The sequence below is a fragment of the Rhinopithecus roxellana genome, chromosome 1, assembly GCF_007565055.1.
Source record: "Rhinopithecus roxellana isolate Shanxi Qingling chromosome 1, ASM756505v1, whole genome shotgun sequence".
Classification (NCBI taxonomy): Eukaryota; Metazoa; Chordata; class Mammalia; order Primates; family Cercopithecidae; genus Rhinopithecus; species Rhinopithecus roxellana.
Window position 1 is genome coordinate 205,429,468 of NC_044549.1, and position 21,716 is coordinate 205,451,183.

The 21,716-nt window shown below is 48.6% G+C and overlaps 2 protein-coding genes across 4 annotated transcripts in view; both read left to right on the plus strand.

Annotated features, from left to right (window-relative positions):
* The first annotated feature begins 1,081 nt into the window (after window positions 1-1,081).
* Window positions 1,082-7,351, plus strand: GP5 (glycoprotein V platelet). 2 transcript variants are annotated; one of them, XM_010372995.2, is made up of 3 exons: window positions 1,082-1,212; window positions 2,472-2,565; window positions 3,535-7,351. In XM_010372995.2, exons 1-3 carry the CDS (start codon window positions 1,201-1,203, stop codon window positions 5,238-5,240), a joined length of 1,812 nt encoding a protein of 603 aa, XP_010371297.2. In that variant the 5' UTR covers window positions 1,082-1,200; the 3' UTR covers window positions 5,241-7,351. The 2 variants fall into 2 exon arrangements, with proteins under 2 accessions (XP_010371297.2, XP_030793030.1); XM_030937170.1 differs by lacking the exon at window positions 2,472-2,565 and having other exon boundaries at window positions 1,087-1,212; window positions 3,535-5,370.
* LRRC15 (leucine rich repeat containing 15) overlaps window positions 1,154-21,716 on the plus strand; it is a 45,122-nt gene continuing 24,559 nt past the window's right edge. Inside the window, exon 1 of one of the 2 annotated variants that reach the window (XM_030937191.1) lies at window positions 1,154-1,212. The gene's annotated coding sequence lies outside the window, so the exon portion shown is untranslated. Of the gene's footprint in view, window positions 1,213-2,364; window positions 2,566-21,716 lie in introns of those variants that run through there. The other variant, XM_030937175.1, reaches the window with a different exon arrangement.

Below are 21,716 nucleotides of genomic sequence, written 5' to 3' on the forward strand. Positions count from 1 at the left end.
ACTTCCCCATTTCCTCTTTTTTTTTTTTTTTTTTTTTTTTTGAAGAAAAGGAAATACCATTCTGCATATCATACCGTGTGTGTAGCATCCTGGGGAAACCCCTCAGTCAGATGCAGTGTAGAGCCAAATGTTAAACGCGAGGAGGTCTGAGGGAAATGGTGAAACAGAAGAGTAGGGACTTAAAATCTATTAATAGTTGGGAGAATCAAACCAGAAGCTAATGCCATGGAGAGAGAAAATGGTTGTAGAAATCCCAGAGAAGACAGGACCTTTGTTTGTGGCTGGGAGTTGTTTCCATGGAGCTCAGCTTCGGGAGGCATGGCGCCTCTGCTAGGGAAATGTGGCTGGCTGTGGTGTGATGAATTCGGGGGGTGAGGGCCTGCCTGCTGTTACCTCAAGTTCTTAGCAGTCGCTATGGTTTGTGCAGCATGTATGATCTTGTCCCCACAGCCTGCTGGTGTGGGCACAGTTCTGCATGTCTCTCCTTCCCCTGTATTTTGAACGTATATTGCAGGAAGGGACAGGGAGTCCTAGGGGCTTGAGTGAGACTGTCTGTGGTCCAAGCTGGGGTGCAGTTGCTCCCCACTGTGCCCTGCCCACTGAGTCTCCCTCAGAGGAAAGAGGCTTATCTCACCCAGGCAGACCTGCTTTTGAATAGCCAAGCCCCTTAAGCCAGGTCACTGTTTGACAGCAGACTTCTGACCTGATAATGGACACAGAATCTTGAGACCGGAAGCACTGGAGCTGTCAACTTCATTTCTCCAAACACTTCTCATTACCTCATCAGCTTGCTCAGTGGATGGACTAAGACTGTTCCCCCCACACTCTGCAACTTCCATACCTACTTTTCCCTTCCGGGACAGAGTGTCTTCCTAAGGAGCAAAACGTAGAGGCCATTCTGACTGGAGGTTTTCCTGGGGAAATACTCTAAAGAAGGACCACAAGAGTTTGAGCCTGCAGCAGCTTACTCTGTTTTCACAGCTCACCTTCCCAGGCTGTCATGTTGGCTCCCGGCATTTTCATGGGCAAGGGCGGTGGGGGGGGGGGGGAGCTTTGACGTGATGTGCCTATGCATGACAGACTTACCAGGTCACCAGTGTAGCAGCTCTGGGCTCTGGAGCTGCGTTCCTTGATCAGAACTGAAAGACCTCCTGCAATACTTGGCAGAGGCAGTGGTTCTTCCCGGCGGTCCGGGACTGCATGACTTTGAAGGTAATTTCAGTCAACTCAGCATGTACTGGGCTCTGACTACATTTGGCTACATCAGAGGGTGATTGGATCCCATGATGCAGATATTCCTTATGTATTCTGTAATAAGCCTTTGTCAGTTATAGGTGTTACAAATATCATTAGTTCGTGGTTTATCTTTTCCCCTTTTTTATGGTGTCTTGAAGGATAGAAGTCTTAATGCAGACAGCATTATCAGAGAGCTCAAAAGACACATAGACACGTTTTGCTTATAGACAAATGGGCAAAAGAAAACCCAGCCTTCTCAAATGAAGGGCAAGTGGGCCTTAATTATGTGAAAAGGTGCTCAAGTTCATCATTAAACAGGGAAAGGAAAAGTTAAACCATGCTGAGATATCTTTCTTAGAAATGGCAAAAATTAGGAAGGACCAAGTGTGGGCAGAGAGGAAGCACAGGAATTCTCATAAATGGTAGGTGGCATTGTAGACCAATACAACCACTTTGGAGAGCAGTTTGATGTTCCCAAGTTAAACTGAACATGTGAGCAGCTGGGCGTGGTGGTTCACACCTGTAATCCCAGCACTTTGGGAGGCCAGGGCGGGTGGATCACCTGAGCTCAGGAGTTTTAAGACCAGCCTGGGCAACATGGTGAAACACCGTCTCTACTAAAATACAAAAAATTAGCCGGGCGTGGTGGTGTCTGCCTGTAATCCCAGCTACTTGGGAGGCTGAGGCAGGAGAATTGCTTGAACCCGGGAGCCAGAGTTTGCAGTGAGCCGAGATCGCAACACTGCACCCCAGCCTGGGCGACAGAGCCCCCTCCCCTGCCAAAAAAGGAACAAGTGAGCACCCTGCCACCTATTGAACATGTTCAAAGATGTTCTCAGCCTTAGTCCCAAAAGGAAAAAAAAAAAAACAAAAAATGGAGCATTTGAGAATGTTCTTAGCTTTATTGCTAAGTGAAGAAAGAAAAACAACACATATAAAAAAAAAACCTGGGTGGAAAATTAGGGCCATATGGCATGAAAAGGAAGACCCAAGGGAAGTGTGGCCTATCTAGGGGTGTGGCTACTGCAGTGATCCAGCTGTCACTCAACGTCCCTGGCATCACAGTTACAGTGTGCCATTTATGGAAAAACTCTCCCCGCTGCTCTTGGCTTTGACAGGAGGAATCGGGTTATATATGGTCTCTCAGTTTGAAGATATTTGTCATTAAAACCCAGAACATGGGCTCTGAGATAGGGTCCTTTCCTGACCTATTCTGGTAAAGTCTTTATCCTCAGGATGCAAGGATACCACCCCCTTCCTTTGGAAAGTGTCGAATCACATGCAAAGCGCTAAGTCTTTCAGTTGCTTTGGAGTGCAGAACCATTTCAGGTAAGGGCAAGTATTTTAAACGTTAGTATAGGAAATTAGAGGGTTCCATTAGTCTGTGTGTGCATGAGAAGTAAAATTGCACAAGAAGCAATTTATGGAAAAGTTCACTTGGGAAACATTGTTTGGGCAGATGAGTAGTATGGTGTGCATTTCACAGAAAATTCAGTGCCATGAGTATTACCTTTAAGCATCTTCGATATACTTATGGCTCTTTATACTTATGGCTAAGTCAGAAATACTACCCCCAAATTCTATATGACCCTAGTTATACTATTGAAACTTTCTGTGCCTTTGTGCCTTCATCCTTGAATCAGGGATAATTTACTTACCTCCTAAGGTTATTGTAAGGATTAAATGCATGCAGTATAAATAAAGCGCTGAGAACAACGCATGGCGTAAACTGATAGGAATTATTACAGGCTTTTGTTGGCTGTTGATTGAAGGTGTTTGCTGTTTTGGAGATGTCCTTTGTTTTAATAGAGTAACTTCTTACTGTGGAAGTAGCATGATTGTGAGCAAAAGAATCAGATGGTGGTGGCTGCAGACTTTGCTGTTCCCTTCTTGACTGTTGGTTATAGCCAATGCAGGATAAGTTATGAAGTCAAGAGCAGAGCCGTTTTCACAGTGGACACTGCTTTGTGATGTCTGTGAGCTTGAATGTGGGAATGACTATTTTAATTAATTCTCTATGTAAGGATTTTAAAGTATGGCTATTCGGTAGCTTGTAAACGCTTTAATCTCAATGCTTTAAACTGAGAGTAGAAAATCAATGAAGCGAAAGAATGAAACCACGCAGTGTGTAGAGTGAATGTCTTTTCACTACGTAGGGAAATCTGTAGTCCTAAGAAAAGAGGGAGTGAGAATTCTGGCCAAAGGATTGTGCCTCTGCACAAAGTGCAGGATCCCAGGGTTCAGGATGGGCGCGAACGCTCCCGTGGGTTGACCACGTTCCCACTGTTGCATTTTCAGACATGCTGAGGAGGACTCTGCTGTGCGCGGTGCTCGGGCTTCTGCGCGCCCAGCCCTTCCCCTGTCCGCCGGCCTGCAAGTGTGTCTTCCGGGACGCCGCGCAGTGCTCGGGGGGCGACGTGGCGCGCATCGCCGCGCTGGGTCTGCCCACCAACCTCACGCACATCCTGCTCTTCGGAATGGGCCGCGGCGTCTTGCAGAACCACAGCTTCAGTGGCATGACCGTCCTGCAGCGCCTCATGCTCTCCGACAGCCACATTTCCGCCGTTGCCCCCGGTGCCTTCAATGACCTGGTAAAACTGAAAACCCTCAGGCTGTCGCGCAACAAAATCACTCATCTTCCAGGTGCGCTGCTGGATAAGACGGTGCTCCTGGAGCAGTTGTTTTTGGACCACAATGCGCTAAGGGGCATTGACCAAAACATGTTTCAGAAACTGGTTAATCTGCAGGAGCTCGCTCTGAACCAGAATCAGCTCGATTTCCTTCCTGCCAGTCTCTTCACGAATCTGGGGAACCTGAAGTTGTTGGATTTATCGGGAAACAACCTGACCCACCTGCCCAGGGGATTGCTTGGAGCACAGGCTAAGCTTGAGAGACTTCTGCTCCACTCGAACAGGCTTGTGTCCCTGGATTCGGGGCTGTTGAACGGCCTGGGTGCCCTGACGGAACTGCAGCTCCACCGAAATCACATCCGTTCCATCACACCCGGGGCCTTCGACCGGCTCCCAAACCTGAGTTCTTTGACTCTTTCGAGAAACCACCTTGCGTTTCTCCCCTCTGCGCTCTTTCTTCATTCGCACAATTTGACTCTGTTGACTCTGTTCGAGAACCCGCTGGCAGAGCTCCCGGGGGTGCTCTTCGGGGAGATGGGGGGCCTGCAGGAGCTGTGGCTGAACCGCACCCAGCTGCGCACCCTGCCCGCTGCCGCCTTCCGAAACCTGAGCCGCCTGCGGTCCTTAGGGGTGACTCTGAGCCCGCGGCTGAGCGCGCTCCCGCAGGGCGCCTTCCAGGGCCTGGGCGAGCTCCGGGTGCTCTCCCTGCACTCCAACGGCCTGACCGCCCTCCCCGACGGCTTGCTGCGCGGCCTCGGCCGGCTGCGCCAGGTGTCCCTGCGCCGCAACAGGCTGCACGCCCTGCCCCGCGCGCTCTTCCGCAATCTCAGCAGCCTGGAGAGCGTCCAGCTCGACCACAACCAGCTGGAGACCCTGCCTGGCGACGCGTTTGGGGCTCTGCCCCGGCTGAAGGAGGTCCTGTTGGGGCACAACCCCTGGCGCTGCGACTGTGGCCTGGGGCCCTTCCTGGGGTGGCTTCGGCAGCACCCAGGCCTCGCGGGCCTGGAAGAGCCCCCGCGGTGCGCAGGCCCTGGGAAGCTCGCCGGCCTGCCGCTCTGGGCCCTGCCGGGGGCTGACGCGGAGTGCCCGGGCGCCCGGGGCCCGCCTCCCCACCCCGCTGCGGACAGCTCCTCGGAAAGCCCTGTCCATCCAGCCTTGGCTCCCAACAGCTCAGAACCCTGGATGTGGCCCCAGCCCGTGGCCACCGGCGAATATCAAGATCATAGCCCGTTCTGGGGGTTTTACTTTCTGCTTTTAGCTGTTCAGGCCTTGATCACCGTGATCATCGTGTTTGCTATGATTAAAATTGGCCAGCTCTTTCGAAAGTTAATCAGAGAGAGAGCTCTTGGTGAAGTCAATGGGAAAGTCTTCTAATTATTTAGAATGTGGCTCGGAGGGGAATCCAGACCGGCTGCTGCTGTCTTGCTCTCCGTCCCCTCCCCACTCTTCATTCTTCCTCTTCTCTCCCACTGCCACGCCTTCCTTTCCCTCCTCCTCCCCCTCCCCGCTCGGCGCTCTGCGTTCTCACGGGTCCGCAATCCCTCCTCTCTCTGTCTGCCCCCCTCCCCCGCCCTCCTCGAAACTAAGCTTGACATTTGTCACCTGTGGCTGCCTGCCCTCCCCAGCTCCCTCCCTCTCGGGCGTGCGCTGACACTGCTGGGGCCGCCGGATTGTGTTGGGCCCATCCTTGCCCGGCTGTGCCTGGCTTGGCGTCTGGTGGAGAGAGGGGCCTCTTCGGTGTCTGCTGAGTAAGGGGACAACTCCAGGCCGGGGCCTGTCTCCTACGCAGAGTAAGCCGGTAAATGTTTGTGAAATCAATGCGTGGATAAAGGAACACATGCCATCCAAGTAATGATGGCTTTCCTGGAGGGAAAGGATAGGCTGTTGCTCTATCTACTTTTTTTTTTTTTTTTCTGAGACAGAGTCTAGCTCTGTCGCCCAGGCTGGAGTGCAGTGGTCCGTCTGGGCTCACTACAGACTCCGCCTCCCAGGTTCAAGTGGTTCTCATGCCTCAGCTTTCTGAGTAGCTGGGATTACAGGCGTGTGCCACCACACCCGGCTAATTTTTGTATTGTTTTAAGTAGAGACGGGGCTTCGTCTTATTGGCCTGGCTGACCTGGTCTGAACTCCTGGTCACAAGTGATCTGCCTGCCTTGGCCTCCCAAAGTGCTGGGATTGCAGGCGTGAGCCACCACACCTGGCCCTCTTGATCGACTTTTATTTGACAAGTAGGGCTCTTGTTTTTTCCCTTGCCCCGTTTTTCTCACTTGATGTCTCTCTGGCCTATGGGCTATTTGGGAGAGCACTGGACTGCATTCATGCATGAGCATTGTCAGGATAGGCGACTTCTGTGAGGCTGAGAGAGGAAGAAAACACAGCCTTCCCTCCAGGTGCCCAGTGCATGTCCAGCGCGTTTCCTGAGCCTCCTGGGAGTTTCCACTTGCTTTACATCCATGCAACATGTCATTTTGAAACTGGATTGATTTTCATTTCCTGGAACTCTGCCACCTCATTTTACAGGCTTTTATGGAGCAGCTAACATGTGACTGGTATTCATAAAGGTAATGATAAGCTTGATTCTAGTTCAGCTGCTGTCACAGTCTCATTTGTTCCTCCAACTGAAAGCTGTAAAACCTTTGTTGCTTTAATTGGATGTCTGTGCTTGTGACAGGCAGTGGTTAAAACAGGGGCTGGCAAGTTGACAGCTATGGGTTCAAATCCCAGCTCTACCACTTACTAACTGCATGGGACTTTGGGTAAGACACCTGCTTACATTCTCTAAGCCTTGGTTTCCTCAACCTTAAAAAGGGATAACACAGCACCTGCTCCGTAGAGTTTTTGTGATAATTAAAGGCAATAAAGCATATAATGACTGGGCCCAGTGGCCTGCAGACAATACATGTTAATGAATGCTAGCTATTACGAAAGGATGAGCAATTATTATTGGCATCATGATTTCTAAAGAAGAGCTTTGAGTCGGTTTTTTTCTCTGTGTATAAAGGTAAATCCAAACTTTCTCATACTGGAGTTTACATTCAAATCAGTCTGTCTTCCCCTGCGGATGGCCTCGGCCCTGTGTGGCCAGGCTCTGTGCCCACCTTCCAGAGCAGGGGCTCCTCCAACACCACCCGGTGGATGTGGAGCAGGAAAGCTGGATCCTGACATTTGTTTCTGGGTTCTGCAGATGTGGGAGTTGGTTTCTGGGTTCTCCATTGGTCTGTTTGTCTAGTCCCATAGCATACTCATCATCTTCATTATTGGAGCTTTAATAATTTTTGGTATAGGGTCATCTCTCCACCTGATTTTTCTTCTATTCTTGGCTCTTTGCAATTCTATGAATATTTCAGGGTCAGCACGTCAACTCCATCGAGAATTTTAATAGAAATTGCAGTAAATTAGCTGGGTGTGGTGTCTCACCCCTGTAATCCCAGCCCTTTGGGAGGCTAAGGTGGGTGGATCACGAGGTCAGGAGTTCGAGACCAGCCTGGCCAAGATGATGAAACCCCATCTCTACTAAAAATAAAAAAATTAGCTGGGTGCAGTGACAGGTGCCTGTAATTCCAGCTACCCGGGACACTGAGGCAGGAGAATCACTTGAAACCAGGGGGCTGAGGTTGCAGTGAGCCGAGATCGTGCCACTGCACTCTAGCCTGGGCGATAGAGTGGGACTCCATCTCAAAAAAAGAAAAAAAAGAAAGAAAAAAAAAGAAAAAAAATTACAGTAAATTTAAAACAATTTAGGGGAAGAATTTGTATTTTTTACAATACCTAGTGTTCTTGCCAGTAAGCACGTTTCATCTTCCCATTTATTTATGTCATTTTAAATCTTTCAGTGATGTTTTAGAATGTTTTTTATAAAACATTCACGACAAGGACAGAAAACCAAACACTGCATGTTCTCACTCACAGTCGGGAGTTGAACAATGAGAACACTCAGACACAGGGCAGAGAACATCACACATCGCAGCCTGTTGGGGGTGGGGGGATGGGGGAGGGATAGCATCAGGAGAAATACCTAATGTAAATGACCAGTTGATAGGTGCAGCACACCAACATGGCACATGTATACATACGTAACAAACCTGCACGTTGTGCACGTGTACCCTAGAACTTAAAGTATGTGTGTGTATATATATATATAAAAGAAACCTTGCACTGATTTTGTTAGATTTATTCCTAGGTATCCTTCCTCTTTTTTGATTTGTCATTGCTATTGTAGATGGTATCTTTTTAAGAAGTTATATTTTCTAAAGAAAAAAAATCAAAAAAATTGTGTTTTCTCATTTTTATGACCAGTATATAGGAATGTAATTTAATTTTACATAATTATCTTATGTCTAGCAATAATTCTGATAATTTGCTTCTTCCTATTAAAACCTTATACCCATTATTGATTTATTTTTCTATTTTAAAATATCTTCCTGCACTGGCTAAAACCTCCACTATAATGTTGAGCAGGACAGTGAGCATCCTTAGAACCGTCTTGGTTGCAAAGGGTAGGTCTCTAATGTTTTATCAATAAATGTGGCATTTCTGGTCTGAGTTTGCTAAGTATATTTTAAAATTATCAGTAAAGTTAGATTTTATCCATTTTTATCTTAACTATTGAGATGCTCATATCGTTTTTCTCCTTCACTGTGTTAAAATGGTGAATAAATTTATAGATTTTTGAAAAGTAAATTCATTCTTGCGTTCCCGAAGTAAACTAAGCCGCGCCATGTGTCTTTAAAATATATTGCTGAATTCAACTTGCTGTTTTGTTTAGAACTTTTACTATCTGTTCATTAGTGAGATTTGCTTATACATTGAAAATAATATCCTTGACTGGTTTTGGTATCAGGTTATACAGCCTCATAAAGTGGGTGGGGACATTCTCTCTGGAATAGTCCATAAAAACTGGGATCATCTTTTCCTTGAACGTGTTGTAGAATCCCCTGGAAAACCATCGTGGTCTGGTTTTATTGTATGTGTGTATTCGGTATTTATTGTTGCATAACCAATACCCCAGATCTTGGTGGTTTAAAACAATAACATATATTAGGTCACAGCTTCTGAGGGTCAAGAATTTGGGAGTAGTTGAGTGGCTGTGGGTCAGGGTCTGTCATGAGGTTGCCATCAAAATGTTGGCTGGGGCTATAATCATCGTGACTGTGGCTGGAGGATTTGCTTCTGATATATCCCGCTCACACTGCTGGCAGTTCCCTGCTGGCTCACGGCAGGCAGCCTTGGGTCCTTGCCATATGGACCCCTTTAGGGAGGCTTGAGTGTCCTCATGACATGGCAGCTGGCTTCCCCCTTTCGTTCTTCAAAGAATTGTGGGTTTTGTGTTTTGTTTTTTTAATATAAGATCTAAAAGAGAAAAAAATTAACATTGATCTCTATGTTGCTTGAGCTAGAAGGCATAAGAAAACGAACCGAACAACATATATCCATGAAATTTTTCCCAAATGTGCGGTAAAAAGATGAAATCTTTAGATAAGTTGTACACAGAAGCTAGATTTACTACTCTCTAAATAGTGAAGGGACCTGCTATATAAAACACAGAAATAAGTTAATGCTTTTGGTAAGAATATAACCTGAGCTTTGCTGAAGCTTCGTATTCCCTGAGGATGTCTAAAATGCCAGTCAGGCCAGGCATAGTCGCTCACGCTTGTCATCCCAGAACTTTGGGAGGCCAAGGCGGGTGGATTGCTTGAGCCCAGGAGTTTGAGACCAGCCTGCTCAACATAGCGATATCCCCAGCTCTACAAAAAATACAAAATTAGCTGGGCACAGTGGTGTGCTCCTGTAGTCCCAGCCACTTGGGAGGCTGAGGCAGGAGGATTGTTTGAGCCCGGGATGTTGAGGCTGCAGTGAGCCGTGATCATGCCACTGTACTCCAACCTGGGTGGCAGAGTGAGAGACTCCATCTCTCAGTTAATTAAAAAATAAAATAAGATTTGATTTTAAATGTTTTTAGTTTAATTTACTGATATTATACATTTCTACTCATATGTTAGCTTGAACTGTATTAAATTTTTGATGTTCAACCATTTTTGACCTAAAAAACAAGTTTCTTGGAAAGCTGAGGCAGGCGGATCACTCAGAAGTTCGAGACCATCCAGGTCAGCATGGTGAAACCCTGTCTCTACTAAAAATACAAAAAATTAGCTGGGCGTGATGGTGCACACCTGTAGTCCCAGCTACTCAGGAGGCTGAGGCAGGAGAATTGCTTGAACCCAGGACGTGGAGGTTGCAGTGAGCCGAGATCGCACCACTGCACTCCAGCCTGGGTGACAGAGCCAGACTCTGTCTCAAAAAACAACAAAAAACAAGTTTTGTGTGATTTAACTTAAAAGTTCTGGCACTATATGTAGTTCTTCCAGTGATTACATTTGTAACTTTAAAGTTCACCTTTTTCTCATTCCAGCAACTGCAGACAGTCTCCATGAGTGCCTTGCTCTATGCGCTGACACCTATGTTCCTATTTGTCCTATGCTTGTCTATCTCTTCCACCTCCCAGCTTCAGTCAAGACTGATCACTTTTGTATTCTCTTATAGCTAAAATTTTGGTGATTGTTGAAAAACTTGAAAATGAGTAAAAAAGACTTCATATGTTTTCTTTGTAAATATTATTTACTATAGTGCCAAATAGTCCACTGTCATTACGCTTCCTTTCTAGCACTTCCTTCATTTTTCCAGCATTTCTAGAAATTACTCTGGCCGCCTACCCGGCTGTTTCCTAGAACTGATTTTCAGCTTTCCTTAGTTGCTTCCCCAATTTCCCAAATTCCATGTCTTCTTTCTCATCTACTCCCTCATTTTACAACTACTTAGGAAAAGGGATCCAAAGGATATCCCCTTTCCTGAGTCCTTGCCAGCAAATTTCTATATTCTTTATTCTCTCATGCTTGATGGCTAGTTTAGCTGGTAAAAGAATTCTAAATTCAAATGATCATCTTGCACCAAAGGTGCTGGTGGGAATTTGTTGTCATTATTTTTTTTTTTTTTTTTTTTTTTTTTTTTTTTTTTTTGAGGCAGAGTCTCGCTCTGTCCCCCCGGGCTGGAGTGCAGTGGCCGGATCTCAGCTCACTGCAAGCTCCGCCTCCCGGGTTTATGCCATTCTCTTGCCTCAGCCTCCCCAGTAGCTGGGACTACAGGCACCCGCCACCTCGCCCGGCTAGTTTTTTTGTATTTTTAGTAGAGACGAGGTTTCACCGTGTTAGCCAGGATGGTCTCGATCTCCTGACCTCGTGATCCGCCCGTCTCGGCCTCCCAAAGTGCTGGGATTACAGGCTTGAGCCACCGCGCCCGGCCTGTTGTCATTATTAACAGGGGACCTCTCTTTTTCTTGGCAGACATCCTTAGGATCTTCTCTATGTCCTCTGTTCTGATTTTTATTTGATGTTTGCCATACATTGCTCTTTATTTCATTCACACAAAGGGGTATTTGCAGGGTCGTCTGGAGACTCACTCACGTCTTTTAAGTTTTGTGAGATTCTGTTATACTTTTTTTGGATAATTCCTTTGTCCTCTCCTTTCATCTTTTTTTGCTTTTTCTTTTCTTCATCTTTTTAGTCTCTTTTTTCTACCTTCTTTTACTACCTCTTGAGAGACTCCTCAACTCCTTCCAACACTTACGTAAAAATGTTAATTTCTGCAATTGTATTTTTAATTTCTGCAATCACTGTTAATTTTTTAAAATAGACTCTTATTCTTGTCTTATGGATGCAGTTTTTGTTTTTGTTTTAGAATACTACAGTTTAAGATTTTTGAGTTTGCAAAGTTCCCCTTTACTTTCTAAACTACATCTTTTTTCTCTGGTATTTCATTTTGTTGTTGTTGTTTGCTTGCTTGCTTCTCTTAAACCCTTGGTTGTTGGTTCATATTTTTAAAGTAAGGCAATAAAAATAACTGACTTTGGGATCATTGTGCACACTGGCAGGGGTTATCAACTTCATTTTAGGGTATGGGGGAGCAAGCTGAGTGTTACACTGGGAACCTCTACAAGCCAGAATGTTTGTGGAGGGTTATTTCTCTAGGATCTTGTAATTTCTTTAATTAACTTTTTGTTTGTTTGTTTTCCTAAGGGTGGGAGCAGACATAACTATTCCTTATACTATAAATAGCTTTTAAGTAACTCCCTGGCTTTTATTCCCACAGATCACGCGTTTTCTATATCGTACCCGGTATAATCCATCTTCACGCCTCTCTGGGGTTCCGTTGAGCAGACGAGATCTCTCTGCTCGCACTGGCTGTGGCTTTCTCTTCCCCATCTATCACACCTTAACTGCTCTGTTCCGTAAACTTGCTGAACTCTCCAGTCCATTGCGGATCCTCTCCCTTTCCCTGCGACATTGTAGGCTAATACCATTTCCATTTCTTTTACTGCCATCTAAGTGAGGTCTTTGGAGGGAGAAGAGCTAACTGGGTTTCATCAGTTTGTTTGTTTTTAACTGAAAGTCTAACTATTTCTGTTCTCTGAGTTTCCAGCTCTAGAAGTTTCCTTGACTTCTCCTAGGCAGAGTTGGGTCCTCATTGCCCTGGGTTCCTCATCACTCTGTCTCCTCCGTCTCCCCCACTGCATGTTGTAATTGACTTCACTTTCTGAGAACATCGCAAAAGTTGGTCTTTGAATCTCTGGTGACATCGGAAGTGACTGAGCCTGTTTTGGGAGAAGTCAATCTGGCCTTCCCAGCTTTTAAACAATCACCATCACTATAGGGCATGCCAAAGGCAGGCGGATGGCAGGACTCACTGCCCAGTAGCTGTGCACACCCTTATTAGACAGCTGGAATGTTACAGGATGATTCCATCAACATCGTAAAGAGACAAACATTCATTGAGTTCAGTGGGTGGGTCCAGAGTACTGGAGGCTGAGAGGCCTAGAGGAAGAAAACAATGAGTAGCATTTGCCGGTGACACCCGCCCACCTTCCACCTCTCTGTCAATGCTTCCATGTGCTCCCTGACTTTGATGACCCCAGCATAGATCTTTCCAAGTCCAATCTCTGGGGTCGGGGAGGCTCTGTTTCAGCTGCTGCCATACTCAATGAAACCTTTATTTTTATTAGATTATTTTTTTGAGATGGAGTCTCACTCTATCGCCAGGCTAGAGTGCAGTGGCGCAATCTCCCCTCACTGTAACCTCCACCTCCCAGGTTCAAGCGATTCTCTTGCCTCAGCCTCCGGAGTAGCTGGGACTACAGGCGCCCGCCACCACACCTGGCTAATTTTTGTATTTTTAGTGGAGACGGGGTTTTGCCATGATGGCCAAGATGGTCTCAATCTCTTGGCCTTGTGATCTGCCTGCCTCGGCCTCCCAAAGTGCTGGGATTACAGGCGTGAACCACCACATCCAGCCTATTTTTACTTTTATTATTTTATTTTAGACAGGGTCCCACTCTGTTGCCCAGGCTGGAGTGCAGTGACGCCATCTTGGCTCACTGCAACCTCCGCCTCTTGGCTTCAGGTGGTTCTTATACCTCAGTCTCCGGAGTAGCTGGGACTACAGGTATGTGCCACCACGCCTGGCTAATTTTGTATTTTTAGTAGAGATGGGATTTTGCTACGTTGGCCAGGCTGGTCTCGAACTCCTGGCCTCAAGTGATCTGCCCGGCTCGGTCTCTCAAAGTGCTGGGATTATAGGTGTGAGCCACCAGAGCCAGCTGTTTTTATTTTTCGAGACAAGGCTCTACTACCCAGGCTGGAGTGCAGTGGCGTGATCACATCTCACTACAGCCTCAACCTCCTGGGCTCAAGCACTTTCCCACCTGAGGCTCCGGAGTAGCTAGGAATACAGGCGTGTACCACTACATGCAGCTATATTTTTATTTTTTGTAGAAATGGGGTCTCCCCATATTGCTCAGGCTGGTCTCAAACTTCTGGGCTCAAGAAATCTGCCAACCTTGGCCTCCCAAAGTGCCAGGATTACAGGTGTGAGCCACCACACCCAGCCATGAACCTTTGTTAAACATCTAGCACATGCCTGGCATCATGAAGTCAGTTTTCTTAACCCTTCCACCCCCGGGGAAGGTAGGCGTTATTATTTCACTTTACAGATGACAACACTGAGGTCCACGAAGGGGCAGTGACACATCTGAGGTTATGACTGGCAGAGCTGTCACATGAGCTCATCTTCTGCCTTCTGGCCTAGAGCTCCTCACCCCTGCCCTCACTGCCCACTGTTTCTCCTGGCATGGACTGGATCAGCTGCCCAACCCAGGTTCTGCTAGTCAGGGGGATGCAAGTGCCAGGAGGACACTCATGTTCGTGGTCATAGACCATCACGACCTCACAGGGGTTCTAGTCCTTTAAGCCTAGTGAGGGCTCCCTGAGAGGTAAGCATTATTTTTGGAGGTCTTGGATGATGAGATGGAGAAAAGCAGTGAGAATAGAAAGGAATATGGGAGAAAAATGGGTGGAGAGAGAAATAGATGGGACAGAACGAAGTGAGAGAAAGGAGATAAAAATGCAGGTGCAAGCCATGACTCTCAGTCACTGCAGGCCCAGCCCGGACCCAACAGGGGCCATCCAGAGCCCACAGGAGGCATCCTTGTATGCTGGGAACTGCAGAATTGGTCTCAGCTCTGCCACTGACTCAGTTTCCCCATTCACACCAGGGTGTTCTGAGGGCCAAAGAAGGCAATAAATGTAAAAGTTCATTGTAAACTGGAGGTGCGTCTGAGCAGGGAGGCTTTCCTGGCACTGGTCCACCAGGAAGGCAGGGATCTGTCCCATTGCTACACCCCGGAGCAGAACCCAGAACACTCCTGCCCAGCACAAAGGACACCCTGGAATGAGGAGGCTAACAGAGATGCAGAGAGGTAGCAGGGGTGCGGGAGGCCTTCCAGGCGAGCTCCCCTCACAGGCCCCACAGCTCAGAGCTCCTACCCTCTCTACCTGACCTCCACTGCAGGACCCATCTGAGGCTGGCCAGCACCCCAGCTTGCTCTCAGGAAGAAGGCAGAGGGTTGGGCCTTCTCCTCAGCTCTAAGCCCCTAGCAGTTTATGTTTCCAGTGACATCAAAAGAGAAATGGAAAATGTCAGTGTTTCTAAGGTTTTTGTCGCTTCAAGCTCACGTTCAAATTCATTTGCAGTTCAAATTATTTTTAGTTGATTTGTAGCGAAGGAGTAGAGGAGATGGCGTCAGTGAAATTCCGCAGGCCACCCAGCTTTGAGAATAGTATTGCTCTGCTAAGTCATTGACCTGGCCACCTGCCCAGGTGTCTTTAAGAAGAACACAGTCTATCCAAGGATGAGCCTCTGAGAACCTCTTGGATATAGCAGACCCCTGCATACCATGATCCTCCCACTGCACGGTACTTGACCGTGGTCCAGCTAACGTCGCTCCTGGGCACTGTAAGGTTTACTCACATTTCCACTGATTATGAAAACATCAGGACTCCATTTAAGGAAGATCCTCAGTTCAGAGCTGTCAACAGGACTGAATAGAGAAGATGGATTTCGAGAAAAGTCGTGAGCCTCTCAGCACTAGAGGCAATCAGGCAGATGCTGGCTCTTTGTGGAAAAGTAAACAAAGAAAAGCAAACAATCAAAAAAACAAAAACAAAAACAAACACGCAAGCCCTGTTTTCTTGTCTTGATGCTTTGGGCAAGTGTGTTCTTCTTTATAAATCTCCTTTTCCTTTTTGTTTCTGCAGAAACCTCCTGCAAAGACTTTAAAGGATCCTTTCAAATGTGGTCATTCCCACAGGCAGAGTTAGCTGTTCCCTGGGGAAGCAGAATAATGGCCCCCAAAATGTCCCCTTTCGAATCTCAGAGAACCTGTGAATATGTTACCTCAGATGGCGAAAGAGGCTGTGTTAGGAGTGATTAGGTTAAGGATCTTGAGACAGAAGCTGATCCTAGATGATCCCTCAGGTCCTCATAAGGGACAGAAGGAGGCGGGAGGGTAGAGTCGGATTGGAAGATGGGACGCTGCTGGCTGTGAGGAAAGAAAAAGAGGCCTGTAAGCTAAGGAGTGTGCAGATTCCAGAAGCTGGAAAAGGCAAGGAAAGTGTTCACCCTGAGAGCCACCGGCAGGAATGCAGCCCTGCTGACACCTCGACGTTAGCCTGGTGACGTCTCTTTCGGGTTTGTGATCCCTCATTTCAGCCACAATAGGAAATGAACTTTCGAGATGTAGGTGTCTCCATCACAGCCTCTAGCACATTCCACTGTAATTCTCTATGCGCTGATTTCCTAACTGGGCTCCCTGGGGTAAGAGCTGTGTATTTATTAATTAGTCTTTCTCCCATGGTGCTGGCACAGAACTGGGCATGTAGGAGGTGCTCGGGGTGAACTCTCTCCCAACGGGGCCAACATGTCACGCATGAGCCGGCACCCAGACAACAACCTGGCCCACGGCCCCTTCAACACCTGCTGTGGTACTGCGGAGCTTCCCCCTTTTGACCCCACTACTCTTCAGAGAGCTCAGTATTCATCTTTCTTATTATACAGGTTTTCGAAAATCAGGATTTGTCACACATATTTAATTATTATGAGCCACAGGTGTTCATAATTTTTTGTCTCTGAGCAAGCATGGCTTTCCTGTCTGGATCCTTGAAGCTTGGGCCAGGGAGTCGAGACACGGGCTAACAGGAAGGAGAAGGGGCATGCAGAGAAGCCACCTTCTTAGGTCCCTAGAGCAGGAAGATTTAAAGCACTGCCTTGGCCAGGTGCAGTGGCTCATGCCTGTAATCCCAGCACTTTGGGAGGCCCAGTTGGGCAGATCACCTGAGGTCAGGAGTTTGAGACCAGCCTGGCCAACATGGTGAAACCTCATCTCTACTAAAAATACAAAAATTAGCCGGGTATGGTGGCGCACGCCTGTGGTCCCAGCTACTCAGGAGGATGAGGCAGGAGAATCGCTTGAATCCAGGAGGCGGGGGTTGCAGTGAGCCAAGATCATGCTACTGTACTCCAGCCTGAGCAACAGAGTGAGACTCCATCTCAAAAAATAAATAATGATAATAAAATAAAATACTGCCTTCAACTCAAATGTTCTGTTCAATCCTGGGAGCCACCATTAAGCAAGTGGAGAGAGTAAGTAGAAAATAACTAGGGTACAGGGCAGAAAGAGAGGTGCTGGGGCGAAGAACTAGAAGCCAGCCACATGGAAACTGGATAAAATACCCAGGGGTGTCCAGCCTGAAAAAGAGAAGATTCAGGGTTGCTGGTTACAGTGTAGAACCAGTTAAAGGGGTGACACAAGGATGAGGGAGGAGACTTGTCCTATGTGGTTTCAAAGGACAAAATGAGGACAAATTAGTAGGAAATACAGGGGGTTAGACTTGTCTGTGTCCAAGGAAGACCTTGGTCAGCACCCTCCAGGGTCGGAGTGGCCACCACGTATGCCATGTGCTCCCACGGGGGGAGGAGCTCAGGCTGAGACCGAGCAACCACAGCCAGAAGGAGTTCCAGCTTTTGATGGAGACAGGCATGAGGCTGGAAAATGCTCCTTCTACCTCACACGGTCTGCGGTCGGTCACCCCTGCCCTGGATTGCGCTGGGTGGGTGTGGGTGTAACCTGCTGCCCAGGCATGGATCACATTGGCCATGGCCTTGTGGAGCTGAGCTGCACTGGGAGGAAGAACCATCTGTAGACATTCAGTTGGTTGGGTGCTTAACACCCTGGGGTCAGTCCGAGTCCTCAAACAAACGTGTAACACCAGTCATCCTAGCAGCAGGCTTCTTGCAGCTTGCTCTTCCAGGGGAGGAGCCTCTCCCCGGCCCACGGGTGCTTCTTCGGGTTTTATTTTCCCAGCTGCCTTTGGAAAAGCTCGGTTATAGTTTCACTAATAGTCCTTACAGGAGGGCTGGTCCCTGCCCACCTGACGGGTCCCAAGTGTGTGTCTGGTCCACCCCTTCCTTCCTCTTCCTCTGGACACCCACACCTCCCCCTTCCCGGGGCATCCCCTCCAGGCCTTCTGGCCTCTCCCTCCTTCCTGCCCTTCCTTTATTGCAACTTGATGCTCCGGCATCCGTTCCTTCCCTGAGAGGTGGCCCATTGGAGGGCCCTGTGAGGTGACTCTCCTCTGAGAGTTTGCTGTGCTGGGTCACCTCCGCAGTGGAGAAGGAGGGACCTCACAGGTCACACTGGCCGTATTCAGGCTTCAGATACAGGATTAGGGAAGATGGAAAAGTGGGAAGGCATTTCAAGATGAATATCCTGTCATGTTTGAAAGCGGGGTTCAGATCATCCCTCTGCTACTGACCAGCTGTGTGACTTTGAGGGAGTCCTTTCCCCTCTTGGGCCTTAGTGTCCCCATCTAAAATGAGGGTCTGGACCAGAGGGCCCTTCCGACTCTGATGCTCCAATACCCAGAGTCGTGTCTCTCCCTACTCCTCACTTTCCTTCCCTGTCCAGTCCGCCTCCATCCTTTCAAAGACATACCTCATTTGTCACCTGTCCCTTTGCCCTCCCCCAGGCTGCACCTGAATGGCTGGCCCTGCTAATTTCCTTTCTAACACTCAAGCAGCTGTGGAAAGGGCCCTTTGCTGGAGCGGGTGGAAGAGGGTGCAAGTGTCTGCCCCAGCATCCCTGTCACCATGAGCGTCCCCACTGCCCTCACCACATTTTGCAGAAACGCACCTTGGCTGGTTGTTCTCATGGCTCCGTTGGAGGAGCTCTGACCTCAGGTACAATAGCACCTGCTGACCTAATGTGTAACCCTAAATGCTACAGGGAGAGACCAAGTCCTGGGATAGCCTGCCTCGCAGTGCCTTATGGATGCCCAGCAGACCTTCGTCACGCAGAGCTTTACAAGTCACAAAGCACTTTCTCACTCTGATTGTTCCGAAAGCGCCTAATCCCAGCCATCCACAGGGGCAAGAGTAGGGTTGCAATAACCCAGGGACCTCCCATTGTTGTGCTAGGAAAAGTGAGATTCTGTGAGGAGGTGCCAGAGAATGTGCCTTCCCAGTGTGGGCAAGAACGTGGCGCCCACAAAGCTGGGGAGACAGGATGAATGAGGACCCCCCCAGTTGCTTCTCACGGCTTGACCCCAGCCAAGTTCTCTCTAAAGTCAGTTCCCTCAACTGCAAAGCAAAAAGGTTCATTTCCAGGCCATTGACCTCCATGTGTCCCCTACTACCACTCTGTGAACTCAAGAATCTTCTCTGCTTCCCTGGGGCCCCTGGACCACTCAGTTCGAGTTGCCCTGAGGCTGTGGCAGTAGGGAGTCCAGAGCCATCTGGGCAGCTCAGAGAATGGGTGTGAGGGCCAATGAAGCAACAGATGTCCCTGCCTCGATTGCTCCCCAGACCTCCCTTAACGAGGAGGGGCCTGCGGGAGAAGTGGGGCTCATCACAGGAAACCAGGCCACACAGCTTCCCGAGGGTGTCCTCCTCATCAACACAGGCCAGCACTTTGGATTCTGTTTATAGATTGCGTTATAAGAAGTCACTTAAATACCCAGCTGGAACCCGTCTGTCTCTTCCTTTCTTCCTGAGGAATTCCTGATTTTGCTCAGATTAACCAAGCGTTTCCTTTGTCGGGCATTTAAAGACTCTCTCTTTTTAGGCAGCGTGATATCATAAGAGGAGGTCAGCTCCAGTGTGGTGAGTCTGTATTTTCTGGAGAGGGGAAGCCCTGCCCCTCAATGCTTGGCCAAAAGGGCAGGGTCGGACTCAAACGGCCACGTGATGTTTAAAAGCTCAGGTGAGACGAATACTATTCAGGGAGAGATCCTGGAAAGAGACACGCAGCTCGTCCACTCCTCCTGACGGCCTAAAATACATCCTCAACCAAGCTGGATGTGAGGGGCTGGGGTCACATGGTGGATAAAATCTGAGACGACCCCGTGGAGCTCACGGCTCGGTTGTTAGGATGCCTGTCGCTGGGGACGTTTGGACCAAGTGACAAAGCGTCCACTGTGCAAGGACCCTGAGGAGAAATGCTCCTCCGGCCCCATCCCAGGGTTACCCCACCCCTCTCCCACCCCTCGCCCCTGCATCTGGCCATGTAAATGTTTGGTATCTCCTTTTCCCCACTGCCTGCTGGAAAGCTTAGAGGCCAAGGTGTGGCCCACTTTGGTGAGTTCCCCTCCCGGTGCCTCCATCTCTGGCTGTCTCACCTCTGTTTCTCCTGCAGGCTCAACCTCTTCTCCCAGCCTTTAAACATTGAGAGCCCAAAACCTCTGCCCCACCCTCCTTCTGAATCTCTGCTAGTCTGGGCAGTTTCCCCTGGCCATTGCTTCAGTTGCCTTCTGGATCAGCATCCTGATTGGCTGCGAGGAACAGACTCGCCGCAGACGCTGGCCTAGCCTAGTTGGGGATGGCTGTGCTCATGTACCTGCGCACGAGCGAGCGTAGAGGCAGACCGTCCAGGGTGCTGTAGCGCCTCCACGGCGTCTACCATCTGTGGCCTGTGACATTTGTCCCCACGGCTGCAGCTCCTCCCACCTCTGCATTCCAGGCAGGGAGAAGAGTCGGACAAAACTGCATGCTAGCCAACTCTATCCCTTTAAAAAAATAATAAGTGGATATTTTTATTGCCTAGCATCCATACAGACAAGTGCATAAATCACATGTGCTGCTGGCTGCAGGATCACAAAATGAATTTTGAGCTGTTTGCTTTTAGCCTCTTTCCTGGCTCCCTTTTAGTCTCTCACTTTTGCCTTTCTTCCTTCTTTGCTTCCTACTTTTATATTTTATTTATTTATTTATCTATTTTTGAGACAGAGTCTTGTCGTGTCGCCCGGGCTGGAGCGCAGTGGCGGATCTGGAGTGCAATGGCGCGATCTTGGCTCACTGCAACTTCCACCTCCTGGGTTCAAGCGATTCTCCTGCCTCAGCCTCTGGAGTAGCTGGAACTACAGGCGCATGCCACCGTATCAAGCTAATTTTGGTATTTTCAGTAGAGATGGGGTTTCACCATGTTGGTCAGGCCGGTCTCGAACTCCTGACCTCAAGTGATCCACCCGGGTCAGCCTCCCAAAGTGTTGGGATTACAGGCATGAGCCACTGCGCCCAGGCCGCTTCCTACTTTTAATTTATTCTATCTTGTTATTATTATTTTTTAAATTGCCTCAAATCCTTTCTGCAGTCGGGAGGGGTAAGAATAAATTCACAAATAGGTGAACGAGAGGATGGGTGGATCCATTGTACTCTGACATGACCAGGAAGCTGATTCGGACAGTCCCTAGTCCTGAGGACCACAGCTCCGTTCCAGACAGGAGGAAAGGCCTCCGAGGAGAGATGGGATGGGCTGGTCAGAGCAGGGTAAGCCTGGGGGATCGTCCACATCAGCCCGGACACCAGCTCGCACCTTCTCATCACCTGTCGTCAGGTCTGCATCCACACTGCCAGCCACTTGTTCATTCCATCTGCTTGGTTTTAAGAAGCACAGCCATGATGCTCCTGTCTTCAGAGTCCTCTGCTGTGAGGAGCAAGCTCTTCATTTCCCTTAATTTGCCAGGAAGGCAATGGCTTGTGCTGGGGAGAACAAGGTCTGTCATTCCAAGGACTCAGGTGGCGGCTCTGACAGCGGAACCTAGGCTCGTTAGCATTAGTTGGGCGGCTGTCGGGGCTGGGCGCATCAGTGCTGTATTGACGTGCGTGTGGCGGGCAGTGCAACAAGAGGGTCGGAAATGAGCCAAGGAGGATGCAAGCATGAACTGGGAACAAGTGTTGCCTGGCCTCCTCCTTTCCTCACGTCCTCTCTTCTCTCCTTCCTTCTTTCCCTTCTTTCCTCTCTCCCTCCTTCCTTCTTGTCCTTCTTTACCAGATGAGAGGAGGTAAAAAGATGTATTTTTTTTCATAGACTGATGGCTGTTGTAAGTGGTTATCTCATGTGATGTCCCCACTGTATGGATGGGACACCGATTCCCAAAGGCAGACGTGACTTGCTAAGGTCCATGTGCTGGG